A 20,561-nucleotide genomic window follows, 5' to 3' on the forward strand; every position below is an offset into this window, starting at 1 on the left:
ATGGATCAAGTATATGTGTAAATAAGATTCATACCTTGAAGAGGCTGGAGGACAGTGAGTTTTGAATGAAATTAAAGCATTATTGATCTGTTACATGGTTTGTCTTGCCGTTTGGAAAAATTTATCCACTGACACCTACCTCTGATTTCTTGCATCTGCTGCTGGAGTATGTAAATCCCACAAACCTTTACTACCCACCTGAGTTATTTGTTATTTGTTTTGTCTTTGGCTTATTTTTTATTATTTTACTTTTGTTCACACACATCCAGTTGAATTAACTGTTCTTCTTGACATGCATTATTAAGTAATCTCAAAAAATGTGTTTATTTATTTACCTAGTGAATATGTCAAACATGCAGGAAGCTGTACGAAGGGAGTGGAATTAGCCTCTTGGATTAGCAAACCATATCATGTTTACTCCTTGTTATTTAAATGGCAGAGATAAACAAGCCTTGGGAGAATTGGAGAGAGACCTTAAAAGCACAGGTTGAGATGAGGTGTCACTTAGACTGAATTATGTTAGAAGGAAAGATTGGCCCATAAAATACCTTTAAGGATGAAAAGAACCTTTCTTTTTTGTAAATAGATTTTCTTAAAGGATAACAAGTAGAATAGATTGTCAACTCATACATTTAGGCAGTCAGCCAGGTATAAAACAATTCTCTCAAGTAAGACAAAGGATAATCACAATGCAGCATCAATGCAAGACATTCTTTTTGAGTTTATCGCTTATTATATGGAACTTACACTTCAGAGAACCTATGCAAGTAAGAAGATGGTCCTTTTTAGCCATTCAAATAAGATACAATGGCCACATCCACACCATGGATTTAAGGCACTAGTCTACCACTTTAGCAGACTTGGATAATCATGTAAACTGTAGTTTGTGAAGGGTGGTGACCTCACAGAGCTATAGTTCCCAGCACTCTTAACAAACTACAGTTCTCAGGGTTCCCCATGGCCATTAAAGTGGTATACATGGGAGGGGGGGCATGATGATAGGTTCCACCTACACACATTCATGGCTGTCTTTAAGGAAAGAGCTGGTGCTGTGATGTTTTCGTTTCAATTATATCAGCGTTCTAATAGATGATATTTAAACATGTGTGTGTTTAATTGCTTTTTAGCACATCTTTTCTGTGTTTTTAGCTGTTTATATTTAACCTGTAAACTGCCGGGAAACAGTGGGATATAAATAAATATAATAATAGTTCATTTGAAGGACGTAGAATTCATGAACAAGTCTACGCATGTAGAAACTTTCCACGTGACTGGGATGCTTTATATGTTTTCTAGTCACTCAGAGTTTCCTATGCTTATACAGCAGGCCAAGGCTGGGCACTGTGTTATCTCCAGTTGTTTTTGACTAGGAAAAAGGAAGAATCGTAGCTCAGTGGTAGAGCATTTGTCTTGTATACAGAAGGTCTCAGGTTCAGTCCCCAACTGGGACTGAAGGCTGGGAATAAATACCTGCCTGGAACCTTGGGCAACCTCTGCCAGTCAATGTAGAATCTACTGTGCTATGACCTGACTTCCTAAAGCAGCTTCCTATGTTCCTAAGTTGTACTCCAACAACATCCCAAGACCACCACATTGGCTACTGCTGCTCTGATTTTAGACTTTACAAAAGGATGTGAACCCCTCAAGCATATCTTAGGTTGTATATATGTGCAAATAAACCATATAAAGAATACAGTCTCTGCTGTGCCTCATTTCTACAAAGAATAACAGAATCAGCATAACTCCTCAAATTTCACAACAGCTCAGAGATAGGGGTGGCATGCAACAGTATTGACTGACAGTCTTCAATTGGAATAGAAGGATGTACTGTATTGGACATTATACAACAATTTTGTATTATGATGATGATATAGCTCTCCCTATATCAAACCAAAACTCATCTTTACATGGAATGTCTAGAGCAGGCTTCCTCAACCTCGGCCCTCCAGATGTTTTGAGACTACAATTCCCATCATCCCTGACCGCTGGTCCTGCTAGCTAGGGATCATGGAATTGTAGGCCAAAAACATCTGGAAGGCCGAGGTTGAGGAAGCCTGGTCTAGAGAAAACACAGCATTCTCTGATTTCACAGTAAAATCTGAATTAATAGGATTTAATATGGCAATTAATGAGGAAAAATCAGTTGCAAGTATAGCATATCTCAATAAGATGCCTGGGGATTAGCTAAGTGACATGGAACAGGGTTTCTTTCTTTGTTTGTTTGTTTGCATTTTTTGTTCATATGTTTTTCTTTGGGTTAGATAAGAACAACAGAAAAGCTCTACTGGGTCAGCTCAAAGGCCCATGTGGTCATGCATTCTGTTCTTACACTGGCTAACCAGATGCCTATGGGAAGCCCACAAGCAGAATCCAAATACAACAACTATCTGATCTAGATGTTTTTCAGTGCAGGTGTTTTGGGACAACCTTCTAAATTCCTCTCGTTTTGTGAATGGCTGTTGAACCAATAGTAAACTATAAGGATGATATTTCACATTCTTTGTTCATCGGTATTCTACAATTTGCAGTAGAGCAAACTCTCAATAGGACTCATTAAGTGGGTTGATAAAGCTGAAATATTTTTCTCCAGACTTGTGAAAATGCATTAGTTTATCCCCAAGTCGAATTACAAATCAGCTGGACCCCATCATGTCTTGATGACACCATTAAGAGCATGACAAGGACCAGTTGTTTCCTCCAGCTGCCCTTATGAGTCTCGCAGCTCCTTTCCTTACAACTGCCCTACTGCCTGCCCCTCAATCCCTTCCCTCCACTCATCTTCCTCTTGCTGCTGCTCTATTCGGGGCTGTGAAAAGGAGAAAGGAAGAGAGGGGTATACTTTATCTGCTTCTCCCTCCACCCTATTTGATGTCTCGCTCACAGCTGTAGCGGTATGCCAGGTCCTTCTATGCAACACCAGACTGCTCAAGCAGATGCTGGGAAGTTGGGATACATGTTTTGAAAGCAGGTGTATGGAGACATGAAGTGAGGACATGAATTCTCAGGCCATAGTGCTTGCCTCATATTTCAACTGAGTGTTAGCAGTCACTGAGAATCCTATCCCTAAACCAGGAATTTGAGAAGCTGGTGTCATCACTACTTGGAATTGCCAGCATTCCTGACATGCATAACTCATATTCCCAAACAAAAATGGTGGAATTTGGTGTCATGACTACCTATAACGCTTTGCCAGCACTATTTCTTGATCCACATAATCCATGTGTTGGCTTGGCAAAACATGTGAACAACAGGCAGAAAAGCAAGGGCTGCAATGCTTTCTTCAAACAAAAAAAGAAAAGAAGAAGCCAAGAACTCAGCATCTACCAAGAGAAGGATTCCTGGCAATATGTCTCCTGCAGACTGTTAAGTTCTGTATTGTATCTGAGATGGGGATGGGTAAAATCATCCATGCACAAAATGCTCATTTATTCACAAGGGAAATAAGTGAAATGTGTATCTTTATTTATTTAAAATATTTATAACCTGCTCTTCATCAACATAGATATCAGGATGGAATACTGAACAGGAAATCAAAACAACCAAATCATAAAACAGACAACAATGCGTACTTAAATACACCATCAATTGCCCCCCAAAGCATCTAAAAACAAAAGAGCTGGCTAAACTCTAATCAAATTACAAAACTTAAAATGTGTGGGTAAATAAATAACTTTTAAGCTAGTGCCAACATGATATCAACTTCAGTGCCAGTCACACCTGTAAGGCAGTAATGGGAAAATCTTTTGGCTGCAGAGGCCACATCCTTATCTGATCATAGCCTCATGGGTATGATCATGGGAAACCCGCTAGTTAGCTGATGTCACAATGACACCAGCTGATTGGGTGCTTTGACGTCCTGAAGCTGGGACTTTAAAGTGCCCGTGTCTTTGCCTGTTTTTCCTGGCCCATGCAATATCAGCAGCACACTTTGAGGCTTGTGATTGTGTATTGTCATCCATGTCTCTTCCTGCCTCACGCCTGATATGCATATAACAGCGGCAGGTGGCTGGGGGAGGGGGGAAATGGCTTCTGGGTTATATTGGAAACCCTAATGGACCAACGTAGGCCAGAGGTTTCTCACCCCTGCTGCATTTCACATATCAGGGCATCACTGCACAGGAGGCCATGAAACATCTAGCTCTGGATACCTACACCACCAAAACAAATCTCAGTCAGCAAGAAATGGAATAGCATTGGAAATCTCAAAATGCAATATTTTTAAGGAATACCCATGCAGCATCAAGTAAGGGCTGCAAACTACATCTATCTACATTTACATATATAATATATACAATAATGCAAGCATAGGAGGCACAGTAGACAGTTGTCCTTGCCAAGTGGCACATGAAGGCTTTTTAATTAAACATTCATCATAAGCCAATATAAGTAAAACAAACAAACCCAAGTACTAAGGGGCAATCACTTACTGTCTTCGGTTGCCACAATGGTTATGTTGTGCCATGTGCTGGTTTCTCTGTCCAGTGGAGTTGCGAGTGTTATCCTTCCATCCTGCGTATTAATGTTGAACTGCCTCTCAAGGTCAGTGTTTCGATCAATGGAAAACCTACAAAATGGACATCCTTGAAATTTACTTAAAAGACATTTGTGTGGCCTAAATGCATTGTAACAAAATCTAAGCAATCCATCGCAAAGAGCAGCTATATAGCCCCAGTGGATTTGTGGAGCTCAATCGTGTTATAATTTATAAGACAAAAAATGATGGGCTGAGAATCAAGAAACAGAATTATAGCCCAAGGAGTAATTAGCTGCATCCTCTCAGGACGAAGGTTAGAAGCTGTCATCGGGATCAGTAGGTAGCATCTTTTAAAAGCTACTGCGAATCAAGAGTTAATTAGATGATCCATCACATTTATTGGACAACCTGTGCTGTATTTCATAGCAACTGCTGATAATTCTGTCAATACATTAAGCAGGCAGGGCTCCTGTTTTTACAAGATGCAACTAATGTTCTTATCCCAACAAACACCACTTCTGATTAATTAAGTGAATACGTCACCTGCTTATGTTTCAGCATAACTCTGTGGACAATAGCTGGTTAACAACCCTTTACTGGTAAAACGCTTCCAAAAAACCAGAAAGATTGGCTGCTTTATGGATTGACATCATTGGTTTCTAACAAAACAACTTTGATCTGACAGCTAAGCAGAGCTTGCAAATGAGAATGTGCAGGTACATTATGCAGCTTTAACACAGAAGCCAGCTTGACTAACAAGAAAGAGCTGCAGTAAATTGTTCCAACAGTGCATTAAACAAAATGGTGATTTAGAACTCCCTGCAAGATCTCCAGGAAAGCTTTTATGTTGGTCCATTTTCATATAGTTGTTTTATTAATGCATTACTTGTAAAAGAAACCAAACTGGAAAATTAAGCCTTACAATTTCTGGTGGGTCACGCACAATGAGAGAAAGAGAGTGAGATTGAAAGTACTGATATGGTACAGCAGTCACAGCTTTGAGGGGCTTCACTAAATCCTAGTGGTGAATTTATATAAGGGACTATAATGACTGTTGTTCCAAAGCATGGCATTGCACAACATCACACCACAACTATTTTGCATCTCTTCAGCTTTCTGCCTCAGCATGCAGGGATGAATTACTAGGAAGCATCAAACTGGGTTAGATATATTATGTCATATTGAGAAGTGAGATGGTGATGACGATGCTTGAGCAACTCAGATAAATCTGCTATGAACACAGGAAGGCGCCTTATGCTAAACCAGACCATTGCTTCACCTAGTACACTATTGCCTTTTCTGACTGACAGAGGCTTTCCAGGGTTTCAGGCAGGGTTTCAGCCCTACCTGGAGACACCAGGGATTGAATCTGGGTCCTTCTGCATGAAAAACAGATACTCTGCCACAGAGAGCAACCTGATCTGTACATCGCAGAGAAACTGGCAAGTGAATTGGAAATAAACTTAATAAATAAAAAACAAACAAAAATACATTTTCACCCTTTCTGAATGTTCCATATTTTGAGAATACAGTGGTACCTCAGGTTACATACGCTTCAGGTTACATACGCTTCAGGTTACAGATTCTGCTAACCCAGAAATAGTGCTTCAGGTTAAGAACTTTGCTTCAGGATGAGAACAGAAATCGTGCTCTGGCAGCACAGCAGCAGCAGGAGGCCCCATTAGCTAAAGTGGTGCTTCAGGTTAAGAACAGTTTCAGGTTATGTACGGGCCTCCGGAACGAAGTACTTACCCCGAGGTACCACTGTACATCTTTTGAGAAAAAATATACATTGACTGGGAGTTGTACCCCTCCTTACACAGTATGCAAACTCATCTGCCATCCCTCCCACATTAAGTCCCTAGCCCTTTACCTGCCCAGAAAGCAATGTCCCCACTGTGGAAGGACGTGTGGATCCAGAATTGGTCTCCACAGTCACTTATGGACTCATTGTTAAAACCGTGTTTATAGAAGACAATCTTACTTGGCTACGAGTGATCGCCAAAGAAGAAGAACCCTGTGCAACTACTAAGTTTATTTTTTACCTTCCCAAACCCTTTTATAAAGCCATTTCTCTTCTATTCTGCAGCCCTGCTTTGCACCCATTTTCACATTCACCCCCATGTTCATGCATCCTCCTCCTCCTCCTTTTGTACAACCATTGTTACAAACAAACCACCCACATGGAAACCTCCTGCATCTTCCTCCTCCCACACCCTGCAGCTAATAAACACCCTTTTCACATTTTGCTCAATTACGAGGCCACCATCCCCTCTTTTTCTTCAGACTGTCAGTTAGCTTGCTCAGTTAGAGAATATTAAGTCAATTTGATGAATGTCATACATATATGGGTGTTTGCTTGTTAATAAACTCTCTCTTCTAAATTACTACACTAAATCTAGAACTTTGTATTGAAGACAATACAGTGGATGCTCAGGTTGCGAACGTGATCCATGCAGGAGGCACGTTCACAACCTGCAGTGTTTGCAACACACAGTGCCGTGTCCGCGCATGCATGGGTTGTGATTTGGTGCTTCTGTGCATTCACAAAGCGCAATTTAGCACTGAAGTAATCTGTTCCGGTACTTCCAGGTTTGGCGCGGTGCTCAACCGAAGAACACGCAACCTGAAGCGTCTGTAACCCAAGGTATGACTGTACATGGTACCAGAAGTGAAATACATGATTGTGAGAAGGTACTATGGGCTATTTAAGGGCTCTGCATCCTTTATATCTCACAAATGAGGCAGCTGAAGAATGGAAGAGGGAGAAGTTTAAAGCAGTCTTAATTTTTTCAGTGCTCCTCCCTTCTCACTGTACTCAAACAATGTCAGAGGTTTGAATAGGCAGGGACACTAAGGGGTTATTGTGTTGCTGTTAAAACCAGTTTTAACAAGGAGAATTAGCAGCAATGGATACAGAATACAGTGGTGCCTCGCAAGACGAAATTAATCCGTTCCGTTCGTCTTGCGTTTTTTTCGTCTTGCGAAGCACGGCTATTAGCGGCTTAGCGGCTATTAGCGGCTTAGCAGCTTAGCGGCTATTAGCGGCTTAGCGGCTTTAAGAAAAAGGAAACAAACTCGCAAGAACTCGCAAGACGTTTCGTCTTGCAAAGCAAGCCCATAGGGAAATTCGTCTTGCGGAACGACTCAAAAAACGGAAAACTCTTTCGTCTAGCGAGTTTTCCGTCTTGCAAGGCATTCGTCTTGCGGGACACCACTGTAGAAGCTAACACCAAAGAGCAAGCACAGAATTTGTTTCCCAACTCCCTTCTCACTGTGCTCAAACCTTTTTTAAACTGCCACTCTCCCCGTCCAGCCCCCTGCTCACTCTACTGAAACCTCTGTCATTGTTTAAAATCAGCACTTTCCCCTCTCAGTTTCTTTCCATCTCTGCTTTATTCAAACCTCTCCTGTTGTGTAAAACCCTATTTCCCTCTGTATCTCTGTTTGCTTTTAAAGTCTTATAAAGCATGTTTCCCTTCAGCACAGCAGCTTATAGCAAAATTGCTGCTTGGCTGAACTTGAATCGAATCGAGAACTGAATTAGTTTGTTTTGTAAATGGATGGGTGTGAAATGCAATTAGTTCTTTTTTGGACATGTTCTTTTTAAATGAACTTTCCAAGCTCACCATCTCTTAGCCTAACCTCACAGGACATCCCCAAGTATATTGCAGTGAATGCTTTGGGAAAAGGGGGACAGACAGATGTAAAGAAGGAGGTGGTGGAAAGAAATGTAAAGTGGTAGGAATGAAAATATGGTTGCTAAAGAATCATTTAAAAAAATGATGTGTACAAAATACACATTAACTAAGACAAATTTATCAGAGAAATAGAATCAGGCTTGTTCACTAGCCAGATTTTCAACTCATCTGTTATATACCAATCCACTGCTGGGATATTGAAGCATGCATATATATGTTAAATTGTACACTGGATATGCAATAATTCCACTTTTTGAAAAAGAAGAAGAAAAAGAAGTTGCGAATCTTGATTCATAGGTGCAAGCAAAAGTCGTACTATGTATTGATTTTATTTAGCCAAATAAATAAATGCCTCCCTTGATGTAATTCTATTTACAATCTCTGTAGCTATAGGGAGAGAAAAAACAGGGGATTTGTGCATGTTTCCGTATTGACTTTCAACAAGCTATTTACAAAATCAAAATGCATTAAAGAGTATAACAATTTCTCAACACAACTGAAACAGGTTTACAAGTTTCCAAGGAAGCAAAGCCCCCTCCTGACTTTAAGTTAATATATATCATGCACAATGTTTGTAGCTACCTTGTCTTTATAATGATATTATAGCTCTTTTTAATGAGGGCACACTGTCACACAAGTAAGCAATACATAAAAGTACATTTCTGTAAGGAAAACTGGGGGGGAGCGGAAAGAGAGTATCTAGGTAAATAATAACCTTCAAAACTGCCTTAGTAACGCCACAGTTTATTGGGACTTTGCTGTTAGCTTTCGGGGCTGAGTGTGGGAGAAAATTGGTGGTGTGATCATACATTTCTTTACCTTAAGATGCCAATGCAGATTCAAATGCAGTGTTCCTTCCCTATGCCCGTAGTTGCTTCCATGAAAGACTTTCTGTTTTGCACCAATGAAAATGAACGCTTTACAACAGCATTTGGCTTTGCAAAACCCACACAGCCACCTTTTTTGCTTTCCCCTGCTGAGATGTGATTCATAATATTGATGCCATAAATCACTGTATCTCAGCAATGCCAAGCAGAGAGGGCATGTTACTAGGTGACTGAGATAAACAGCTGCATGTCAGGAAGGCATATCTGGGTGGGTGGGTGGGTGGGTGTACACACACACACACACACACACACACAATTTTAGGGCATGCTATGAATTAAGAAAATGATTTGCTTTTGCTAGAGATGAAATATCCTTGAGGGGTGTGTATGTGTGTGTGCGTGCGTGCGTGCGTGCAGAAACACACGTTTTTTCTTTGCATTCAGTGGGAAGAAAGGTGTTAAAGGAGAAAGGATTTCACTCAAGACCTGATAGATTCTGGTTTCATAGGTAGAACAAAAGATGCAGAGGAAGTACAGAGGGAGAAACTCATTCAAATTTAATACCTTTGGAATGAGCTCTTTGGTCAGAAAATAACACTTTATGATGTTTGAGAAATTTGATGTTTGCACATTCCAATATATTTCAGTGCCAAAATAATTTCCTGTGCCGCCCTCTCCTCTCCAAAACCCCACCATTCTCCATCAATTAATGAGCAAAGAAATTGCATTCATATATTATCAAGAAGAGGAAAAGAAGAAGATGAAATGCTAGAGATGGATATCCTTGATCTCATTCCCTTCTGGACAACCTTCCAGGGCCACTTGTCCCTAGTGAGATTGTCCAGAGGCAAGAGTGGGCAGAACAATGAGTATCAATTTTACCGATGTACAGTAGGCTAATTTTGCACACGCTCACATACCCTTCACTATCCTCCAGCCGTGCGAGCAAAAGGGATTATCAGAGTTCAAGGACACATTTCAGTCAGGCAACACCATTCAAGGAGGAGATGAATCAGGGCCAGGGGAGGGATGGATCAGGGGAGAGGGGGTGTTGTTGGGCGTGGCATGGGGACTGTCCCAAGAGTCAGACAAAGAGGATTGGATGACCATATTTGGCCACTGGACCTGAGGTTCCTCATCCCTGCCTTACCCTAACCTTCCCTGAATCTCCTTTTGGTATGATACCTACAGTCTGTTTGACGGCCCCCTGGCAACTTTCCCTATGCTTTCCTGAACCTAGTTCTTCAGCTCTTTTACCCAGTTATAGCATCCTCATTCTGCCTCACTTCTTGACATCTGTTAGAAAATAACCCAGTTATTGTAAAATAACAACATTGAAATAGGATTGTATAGCAATTAAATTAGCCAAACAGGATCCCCAAAACGGACTTTGGAATACTTGCTAATGAGCAGCATGATTCTGCACATGTCCTAGAACAAAGTATATTTCTTTGGTTTTGCTCTGAATGTAGTTCTATTGCACGAGAATCAGAGAAAGCAGTGAATCGTCCTCTCATCAGGGAGTTAACACTAAATATCCTCTCCATAGTAGCTGCTGTACAGGGAATTTCACCATAAGAGACAACTTGCATAATGAGTCGCTGGATAATGTAAGTGCAAAGGACTGATTAAGTCTCTGAAACCCTCCCAATATGTAATGCAAGCAGACTTCCTGATTTAGTTATTAATCAATTTTACAAAAGTAACAAATAAGATACCTTCCACTAGTAACTGAATTAACTTAATTAATTGAATTCTCATTGGTCAGAAATATCTCATAGTCCCCTGCCATGATAAAGCAGGAAACTTGCATTTATTTTATTTTTATTTATCATTGCATTTCTATCTTGCCTTTCCTCTAATGAGCTTAAAGTGGTCACATGGATCTCCCCTTCTCCATGTGATTAGGTTAGGCTGAGAGTTAATGATTGGCCCAAGTTCACCAAATGAGCTTCTAGGTTGAGCAAGGATTTGAACCCTAGTTCCCCAGGTATAAATCTGGTCATTTCACCACACTTGATTCCGCGAGCATTTTTCTTGATCAATACATTTGTTTTTAAAAAGTCACTTTAGGCAAAACCTGGACAGTTGCCTGGTAGTAAGCCCCATTCTGCCCAGTGGAACTTATTTCTAAATAAACATTCAAAGTGCTGTGTTACACAATAGTAACCTAGGAATGCATGGTGTGACCTGAAAAAAGTCTTATGCAGATTAGTTATTTGCTTCCTATAGAACAGGGGTCAGCAAACTTTTTCAGCAGGGGGCCGGTCCATTGTCCCTCAGACCTTGTGGGGGGCCAGACTATATTTTGAAGGGGGGGGGGAATGAACGAATTCCTATGCCCCACAAATAACCCAGAGGTGCATTTTAAATAAAAGGACACATTCTACTCATGTAAAAACACATTGATTCCCGGACCATCTGTGGGCCAGATTTAGAAGGCGATTGGGCCGAATCCAGCCCCCAGGCCTTAGTTTGCCTACCCATGCTTTAGAATTTGTTGCCTATTTCACCTATCCAGAAACCTCTAAATTTGTTTCCAGTTTTACTTTGGGTGAATTCTGAGGCAACCTAAAGCAGTCAGTGCTTTTTTCTGGGGGTATTCAAGGATTAACAGTACCAGCACATTCAAATGTTAAAAGTGTGGCACTTACTGTAACAACTTGAGTAGTGAGTTGAGTAGTGGCATTGTTTTTTCCCTTAAGGGGGGGGGAGCACTGAGAGCAGTCATTCCCAATATTGGGTCCCCATATGTTGACAATTCCCAACTTCCTTCTTCCCTGACAATTGACAGTGTTGGTTGGGGCTGATGGAACTTGTAGGGCAATAACATCTGGGGACCCAAGTTTGGGGAAGCCTATCCCTTTCCACTTGATTTATCTATTTAACTTAAGAGGCCAGTCAGTGCTTTTTTCTGTTGGTGTTCCTCTTATTAAAAAGGCGTGTGGGTTTAGGAAAGTCAGAATAGCTGAATCAGTGTGCATATCACCTGTAATCCACATGGGCACTTGACTTCAAAAATTATAAGACAGGTCAAGGATTTAAATTTTGAGTATCTAAGATTTTCTTTTAAAAAACAAAACAAAAAACTACATGTCAAATAGTACCATAGAATAGCTTACCTACTGACAAATTCTGCAGAACTTAGGAAGTTTGCATCAGTCAGAGACATATATTGATCCAATGAGAACTATTTTCTATCACTAGTCAAGATTTTCTGCCCCTTCATTTGACATAATCACTTTCTTATTATCTGATCACCAACAGCATTGCATAATCCTGTTGCACAGATGGCAGCTTCAAAGAATTTTGGTGAAGGAACTGTACTCATGAGGCAGAGAGAAGCTTAGCATTTTCCAACTGCAATTAAAAATTAGGAAATGCCTAAGGCTGATGGATTTTCTCTCATATTTCTAATCACTTGGATGTTTATTTTTCAAATAAAAAACACCCCAGGCACCTTAAAGACTAACACACTCATGGGCCAGATCCTACTTCATCAGGTGCCTGAAATGTGCAGCTAACTAGGTTGATATATATGCATGGCAGTAGGGGGAGGGAGTGCAAGAGAGAGAGGAGGAGAGTCATAAATTGAGCTGATGAGATCAAGCAATGCAAGACATAATGCAAGATGCATCATATTTCTATGGAGAGCGCAAATGAATATATGAACCAATTAAATGAGTACAAAATCCCACCAGAAGAGGTATGACTCCCTACTCCCAGCTAGAGGCCCCTGGTGGTGAATTGGTATAGTGAGAATCATATGTACAAATGCCTAGGGATGTATCCATTGGTGACTTTGCTTTACTAGAAAGGGTTTCCACTAACAGAAATATTGGCACTTGGTTTTCATCAATCTTCCATCTACCTAACCTGGCTCCTCTATCCCTCTGGCTGGTTGTGGTGATTGAAGGGAGCCAGACAGACAGCAAGGCTGCTCTCCCAAATGTGGAAACAGCACTGATTCCATTGTGCTTTCTTTTCTTTCCTTCTTTGTCTGATGTTATGACTCTCAGGTTAGCTTACAATTAAGAATTAAAAAAATAAATAGAAGCCATCATGTCAAAGCCATATTAAAACTGCTGTTCAGTTTAACAAAAGAAGGCAGAAGCAGCCAAGTTCAGAAATCAAGGGAGGGAGGAATGAAAACTGCTACTAATACTGATACACATTTCAAGGTATTTTTAAAAGGCTTATCCTGGAGCAGTAAAGTCATATGACTAGTTGTCATGCAGGCCCTCCTTGGGGAGGTTGTTCCATAGATGACACACTATTAGGAATTCCCTATATTCCTAACCTGCTGGGTGGCATCACAGCCAGAGAAAGGGCTCCAAAATTGACCTCCAAGTATGACGGAGATGGGGAATGTTTTGAGCCCAAGGACCACCTTCCAGGGGCTACATGCCATTAGGGGGTGGGGCCCAAGGCAAAAGAGGGAATTACCAGGGGTAAAAATGGATTGTGCAACAGACGTGTCTCTTATCTTTGTACACTAGGTTTCATTTCAGCTAAAGACAAGAGGCATTAAAGCAGCAGTACCTTATAGAGCTTGAAGACACATCAGGATCATGGGCAGTCACCTGGCCAATCACAGAGTTAATAGCAGCATTCTCATGTACTTCTAGTAGGTAACTTGGTGATGAAAAAATTGGAGGTTCATCAGCATCCTCTATGACAATTTTCACTGTTGCAGTATCCTTGAAGGGTCCCACACTGATGAAACGTGGATCAATATGCACATTGCTTGCTTCTACCTTCAGAGTATAGGATCTTTTCGTCTCAAAGTCCAGCGGCTGTTAAGAATGACAAAGACAAATGCCTTTCACTAATGACCACAGCAGCAAGAACTAGCAAAAGGATGGAAGTGTTATGCATTTAAAACCTAATCACTGAGTTATAATGCAATCTCTTTCTGCTTCCTTTGAACTGGGCTATAAATGTCCTGGGCATGTATTGATGTCTCTGTATTCCCCCCCCCCCCATTTGTGGTTCCTTTTCTGCTTTATAAAATATAAAACTAAGCACACACAAATAAACACATACATACACTATCTTGCCATGAGTGCAGTCACTATTCTGCTTAGCCAAAAATAATAATGTTACTGCCAATGGCCTGGATTGCATATTAATCACACACCTAATCAGTATTCTGCTTGTTGGAGATAAGGAGCAAAGAAAAAAGTATGCAAGCTTATATATTTTGATATTTGCAAAGGAGGGGGGGAGCTATGCAGAATTGGAGGGTGTGGAGAGACAGTGCTGAGAAAAATTTAGGTATAATCGTAAGAGAAAATAGCAATATTGCCATACAGATTAATCCAAGGATAGCCAGTGTGGTCTCCTCTAGATATCACACTACATCTCCCATCATTCTGGCTAATAGTTCTGCTGACTGGGTTGGATGGGAGTTGCAGTCCAAGAACACTGGTGGAGGGGACGATGTTGGCTAACCCTGGGTTAAGCTGAATTTATGAGAAAATTTGCACCTGGTAACCATCAAGCAAGTTTTTCAGTAGCTAGCTGCCATGTGCCTTTATTCTCTACTATAGAGAGAGACGCACATGAAGTATGTGAACATTTGCAAGCCTAGAATTCAAACAGCTTTCCCTTAAATTTTGGCTGATTTGTTCATGTAAAACCTATGTTCCCTACAATCTGTCTTTGATTTTGCTTCTGGTTTAATTCCACACAAGCAATGTTTACAGAGGGCAAAAATGGGAAGCTCAGTGTCTCCTGCTGAGTTACAGTCATTCAGTTTAGATGCGCAGGGACACAGGACGTTTATATGAGTCAAATCATTGGACAATCTAGCATAGTAACGTCTACATTGACTGGCAATGGCTCTCCAATATTTCAGATGAGGTTTTTTCGCAGCTATACCAAGAGACGTTGGTGACTGATTCTGGGTCTTTCTACATGGCAAATATGTGCTCTACCACTGAACTATGGCCTTTACCAAAAGCATTCAAAAGGACACAAACACAACTTGATTTGAAATATTGATAGGCCACTTCTCATAGTAACATACTCTCTTGAGTATTCCATGACAAAATAAGTGAATAGAATAGCATCAACCATTCCAAATACAAAAAAAACCCCCACACATCCAGAATAAAAGAAACATCCATCCTAGACATTTAAAATGAAGACCTAAAGTGTTGTGGTCAGATAAAGCTCACTTTCCAATTGAGAAAGCTCAATTGGAAATGAGACGTATTGTTCAATCTAACTAAGGATTAGAAACTTTTTCAGCTCAGGGACCTCATTCACTTCTAGGCAGGGGCACCAAGTAGGGGAGGGGACAACCTCCCCTATTTTAAATGAAGGGGCTGGGCCCCTCAAAGTTGTATGGCAGCCATGCGCAAAGCCACAGGACATGCTCTGTGTCATGCACGCACACTACAGAGTGTCTGCACGCCCTGTGGCGTGTGTACTTGATGTCAACACACCCCATGGCATGACTGTGGCATGCGTGCCTATCCTACAGTGTGCTGGCATCACTAGCACACACCATGGGTGGCGCTGATGTTGCACACACACACACAGTGTGCTGATGTCACGGGGGCAAGGCCAACCTCTGGAGCCCACATGCCAGTAATGAGTGGGGCTAGAGGCAAAGGTGTGCTGTACAATGAATGTTACTTCTCACACATCCCTCTTTAACCTTGAGGTTTAAGCAAGAGTCAGTATCAAAGTTCAGGGTCACATTTCATCCAAGCAAATTACACTCAAGGAGGGCACAGAGCAAGACTGTTGAGGGATATGGCCTGGGCAAAAAGGGTGTGTACCTGGGAATAGTCAAGGGCCAAATAGAGAAGATTTTGTGAGAGACCTCTCTATTTGTGAGATGGGACTTTGTATTTTTCTGTCTCTTTTCTATATTTTAATGTTTGTTTAGATTGGTTTGTTTTTTATTTCAATGCAGTATGAAAAGACTCAATAAAAATTAAAAAAGCAAAACTGGCAGGTAAGTCCTCCTGACCCCAAAAATCCAAACTATATAAAATGAGGTTGTTGTTTTTTAAAAAAAAAGATCTTAAATCACCAACTTTATGATCACCCAGGAATCATATCTGTAAAAGTTCAAGAGCATCTACACGTGTGGGTTCAAAGTCTAACCTACTGATGCTTCACAATGATTAAAATTTCAAAGTTGCAAATTTGTCAGGCTTTGGAAAGATATGTAAATTTGCATTACAATGTCCCATAGAAAGGAACAAAGAGATGGAGAGAAAATGACACAGACGCTGAAATCTGCAATGCAAATACAAAGAGCACAAATAGAAATCACCGAACTCTTTCAGGAAGTCTCTGGAAGCTTAAATATATATTCTTACTTTCAAAAATTGTGTTGATTTTTTTCAGACACGAATCTCGCTCTAATGGAACTTTGCCATTTTTAGTAAACATGACAAGCACTCGCTTCTCTGTCGACTCAGAAATTACTAAGCTTTTGTACCTATGAATAGGTGGCTGTAAATCAGCATATTCACAATTTGCCAATCACGCATCCTGTATCATTTTAGCCATTTCAAATTCAGCTGGCAAAATGATACTAGCCCAGAGCATTTGTCAACCTAGTTCTCTGAACAACAAATTCAAAATCCGTTCTGAGCTCTCTCTCTCTCTCTCTCTCTCTCTCTCTGTGTGTGTGTGTGTGTGTGTGCTATTTTTATTTTGAAATTAAAATCAAATGACAAATATGTAAATGCTATGGCATGAGGTAGCTGGTGACTATGGCACTGTGGCACTTCAGACCTCTCTATGTGGCTATGAGGACTCTCTAAGACCACACCCATTTCCCCATGCCACATCCCTTACTGGTTCCACTCTGCCCCTTTCATGAGTGCTTTTGCCTGGTTAAAATAGGAGCTTGTACCGTGATTACCTCTGGGGAGGTTATAGATATACAATATGTCTGCATATGTGTGTGTGTGTGTGCATGTGTGTACATACAGAAACTTCTGACTTAGGCAAAGGTAAAATGTAGGCAATTGTAAGGTAAAGATAAGGTAAAAGACTGCTGGATGGTTAAATCCAGTCAAAAGTGACTATAGGGTGTGGTGCTCATCTTGCTTCAGTCCGAGGCAGCCAGCGTTTGTCCACAGACAACTTCTGGCGTCATGTGGCCAGCATGACTAAACCACTTCTGGCACAACGGAACACCATGACGGAATCCAGAACGCACAGAAACACTGTTTACTTTCCTGCCACAGCAGTGCCTACTTATTTACTCGCACTGTTGTGCTTTTGAACTGCTAGGTTGGCAGAAGCTGGGACAGAGCAACGGGAGCTCACCCCGTCATGTGGATTCGAACTGCCGACCTTCCAATCGGCAAGCTCAAGGGCTCAGTGGTTTAGGCAATTGTACAGCAGTAAGGGTCACATCTGTTTCTCTGCCCCCTTTAGCCTCTGACCTCACTCACTACTGGAATGCAGCCCTTGAATGGTTGTCCACGAAGAAATGCAGCTCTTAGATTGAAAATGGTCCCACACCCCCAGTATCAACCCAGATAGTGTTTATAAGAGAAGCATGTTTCGGCCCAAGGAAGCCTGAAGCATTTCTGAGGCCTTCAATGGAGCATGGTGGAGCAAAAAATGACTTCTGAAAATCTCCACATTATTTAGCCACTAAGCTACACCTGTGCTCTTTTCCACCTGTGCTCCAGCTAAGGTGAATAAGGATGAGAAAGAGAAGGAATACAGATCAGAGGTCGTGCAGTGTTAACAGTTAAAAGAAATGAAAACTATTATCTTTCTTGCTGATATCTGAAAGACCATGTGGGATAGCATAAACATTAGGAAGAACCTTCTGATAGTAAGAGTATGAAATCCAAGAGAGCTCCTGCCAGTCAGTGTAGATAGTATTGAGTTAGATGAACCAATGGATTGACTCGGTATAAGTCAACTTCTTATGCTCCTATATATGAGGTACTGGGAAACAGGACATGGGATACTTCCTTCCTAACCAATGCCTTCCATACCTTCACAGCACAATATGCTAGAACTCATTTGTTCAATGCCAAAATCCACAAACCCAGTCTTTCAGTTGCCATTTACCTTTCTCAATCTAATAATGCCTTCTTGAGTCTGGGAGTCCGAAGTGATTTCAAATATATCCACTCCATCTCCTTCAATAACGTCATAGGATGACTTAGCATTTTCACCAATATCCAGGTCATTTGCTTTCACCCTTCCTATTGGTTCACCAATACTAATGTCTTCCAGTACTGAGAAATGATACAAACCTGGGAGAAAGAGAGAAGAAGAGAGGTGAATAAAAACAAACAAATAATTGGATATTAAATTGGGCAACAGTCTCTTTTCCTCCTGTTCTGGGAGAGAAGCCCATCTGAAATCCTGGAGAGCAAATGCCAGTCAGTGTAGACAGTAGGTATCTCAGTAGATCAACGACCTGACTCAATAAAAGGCATATTTCTATGTTCCTATGCATTTGGCACGTATATTTATGGGATTACTGTCCATTCCTGTAACACCCTCTTACAACATTTTACTGGGTTTGGTACATTTCTATGGTTTATCTATGCCAGGAATATCAGGGCTTAATCCAAAGGTTGTCATCTAACCTATTTACTGTGGACAATAGGTGGCCAAGCCTTAGAGTCTTCTTCAGTGACAAGGGAGGGTAGATAAAGGTGTGAGATGTCAGTCTCTGTGCTTTGTAGACAATATGATGCATCTGGATTGGCCAGGTCTGGTAGAAGCAGGTCTTCTGTCTTTGCCTGATTGGAAAAGCAGAGCTTCTTATGGCCCTAGAGTCGGGCTCTGGAGCTTCCTCCCAATGCTAATAGCTGTTTCTGAGAAGGGTTTTTAATCAGGTCCACAACAGTGCAGGAACCAATTAAGTTCTCCCTCCCTCCCTGCAGTGATCCTATAATTAGAAAATCTGACATACCTAACTCTATTTGCATTTTTAAACACCTGAACCCTACATGTTAATTGCATTTAACTTCATATATTCTTAAAAGAGGGGAAGTTACATATTGAAAAGCAAAAAATGACAAACTGAACACTTCACCCCTTTTTACCCAACCCTAAAACACAGTTCATATCTAAATAATTAGTTTGTATACACACTGAAGTGGAGAAATTCCAAAAGTTTCTGATATCAATACAAAGGTAGATGGTAAAATAATAATATATTATGCCATTTATCCAGCACATGAACCAAGACTCTACTGGACACACTGCACCTGCTATTGAGTAATGTCACTTCATATATACTTTGGCCCTAATAAAGTGTTCTTCAAGCTTGGGTCCATACATGTGGAATGCACATCATCCAGCCCAATGGTCAAGGATGATGGGAGATGTAGTCCTGTCACATCTGAAGACCCAAGGTTGAAGAGCAGTGCCCTAAAAGGTATTGTAATAAAAGATCACTAAGTGCATACAACAAATTCAATAATCAACAGAATAACTAAAGTGGCTAGCAAACAGAGGTCAGCAGAAAAACTATGTACAGCTGAATAATAATAATAAGAATATGGTCTTTAGAGCAGGTATGAGGAACCTTTGGTCCTCCAGATGTTACTGAACTACAACTGTCATAAGCCGCAGCAAGCATGGTCAATAGCCCAGGATTATGGGAGTTGTAGTTTAGCAATATCTGGAGGGCCAAAGATATCCCACACCTGTTTTACACTTTGGAACTCCCTCCCGTGACATATCAGATGGGCACCATCTTTACTGTACTTTCTGCACCTACTGCAGACACCTATTTTTCAACAAACCTTTTAGATTGCTATTTTAAGTTTAGTCTGTAGCTATACTGGATTTGAAATTGTTTTTATATGTGAAATTGCTTTAAAGATGTATATAAATTGTTTGTGTGTGTGTCCAATTGCGTGAGTGTAGCACTCTGAGAGGTTTCCTAAGATATGAATCTTACATGAAATATGATAAATAAATAAACAGTACAATTTTATAATTAGAATCTGATTGTGGTCTTTCAGAATACATATTCTCTGATCAAAATGTTTCCTTAATTATGCTTAACTTCTAGTTAGCTGGTTGTTATATGGGTGCTTTTACACTTTTGGTTCATAATAATAGAATTATATGTTTTTCATTTTTGTTTCAAAAACTCAGTAATATAAAAAGTAAGGAGATGCTAAAATCTTGGAGGAAATTCCATGAGGGGAATTTCAGAAGCATCCTTTAATAGAGCTTTCATAAAGCTTGCAAAAATGTCTTGGGGTTGTTTTTGCACATTCCTAATTCAAATCCTAGGAAGTCACCCTTAACTGGCTTAAATTGGGTTCCAACCGAGTATTTTACATTACATCTCAGATTTCTCATTACTTAGGGAAAGAATCAAATTGCTCATTCTAATGACATCTCTCTCTGACTTTTAGTAATGATCTGGAAGCCAGCAAAGCATGGCTAACCTCTGGCTCCTGAGCACATCTACAGACAGTCTAATTATGCATGCTTCTTGGTAATTCACTTGTTTCAGCCATGGCTAAGAGGTGAAATTATCAGTTTCAGGACTACTTATCACTGAAACCAATCAGACAAAATCCATGCATACCT

General features: G+C 40.6%; 1 protein-coding gene and 1 long non-coding RNA gene across 8 annotated transcripts in view; both read right to left on the reverse strand.

Annotated features, from left to right (window-relative positions):
* Nucleotides 1-20,561, reverse strand: part of LOC309537523 — a 940,942-nt gene that overhangs the window by 111,502 nt on the left and 808,879 nt on the right. The window lies entirely within an intron of this gene.
* CDH8 (cadherin 8) overlaps nt 1-20,561 on the reverse strand; it is a 250,914-nt gene that overhangs the window by 64,976 nt on the left and 165,377 nt on the right. For all 7 annotated transcript variants that reach the window (XM_082232293.1, XM_082232294.1, XM_082232296.1 and 4 more), the window contains 3 exons: nt 18,066-18,253; nt 13,545-13,798; nt 4,428-4,564 (listed from right to left, as the gene is read on the reverse strand). In XM_082232293.1, the coding sequence (XP_082088419.1) occupies nt 4,428-4,564; nt 13,545-13,798; nt 18,066-18,253 (579 nt within the window). The remainder of the gene's footprint in view (nt 1-4,427; nt 4,565-13,544; nt 13,799-18,065; nt 18,254-20,561) is intronic.

Source organism: Podarcis vaucheri, assembly GCF_965113315.1.
Source record: "Podarcis vaucheri genome assembly, chromosome: 7".
NCBI lineage: Eukaryota > Metazoa > Chordata > Lepidosauria > Squamata > Lacertidae > Podarcis > Podarcis vaucheri.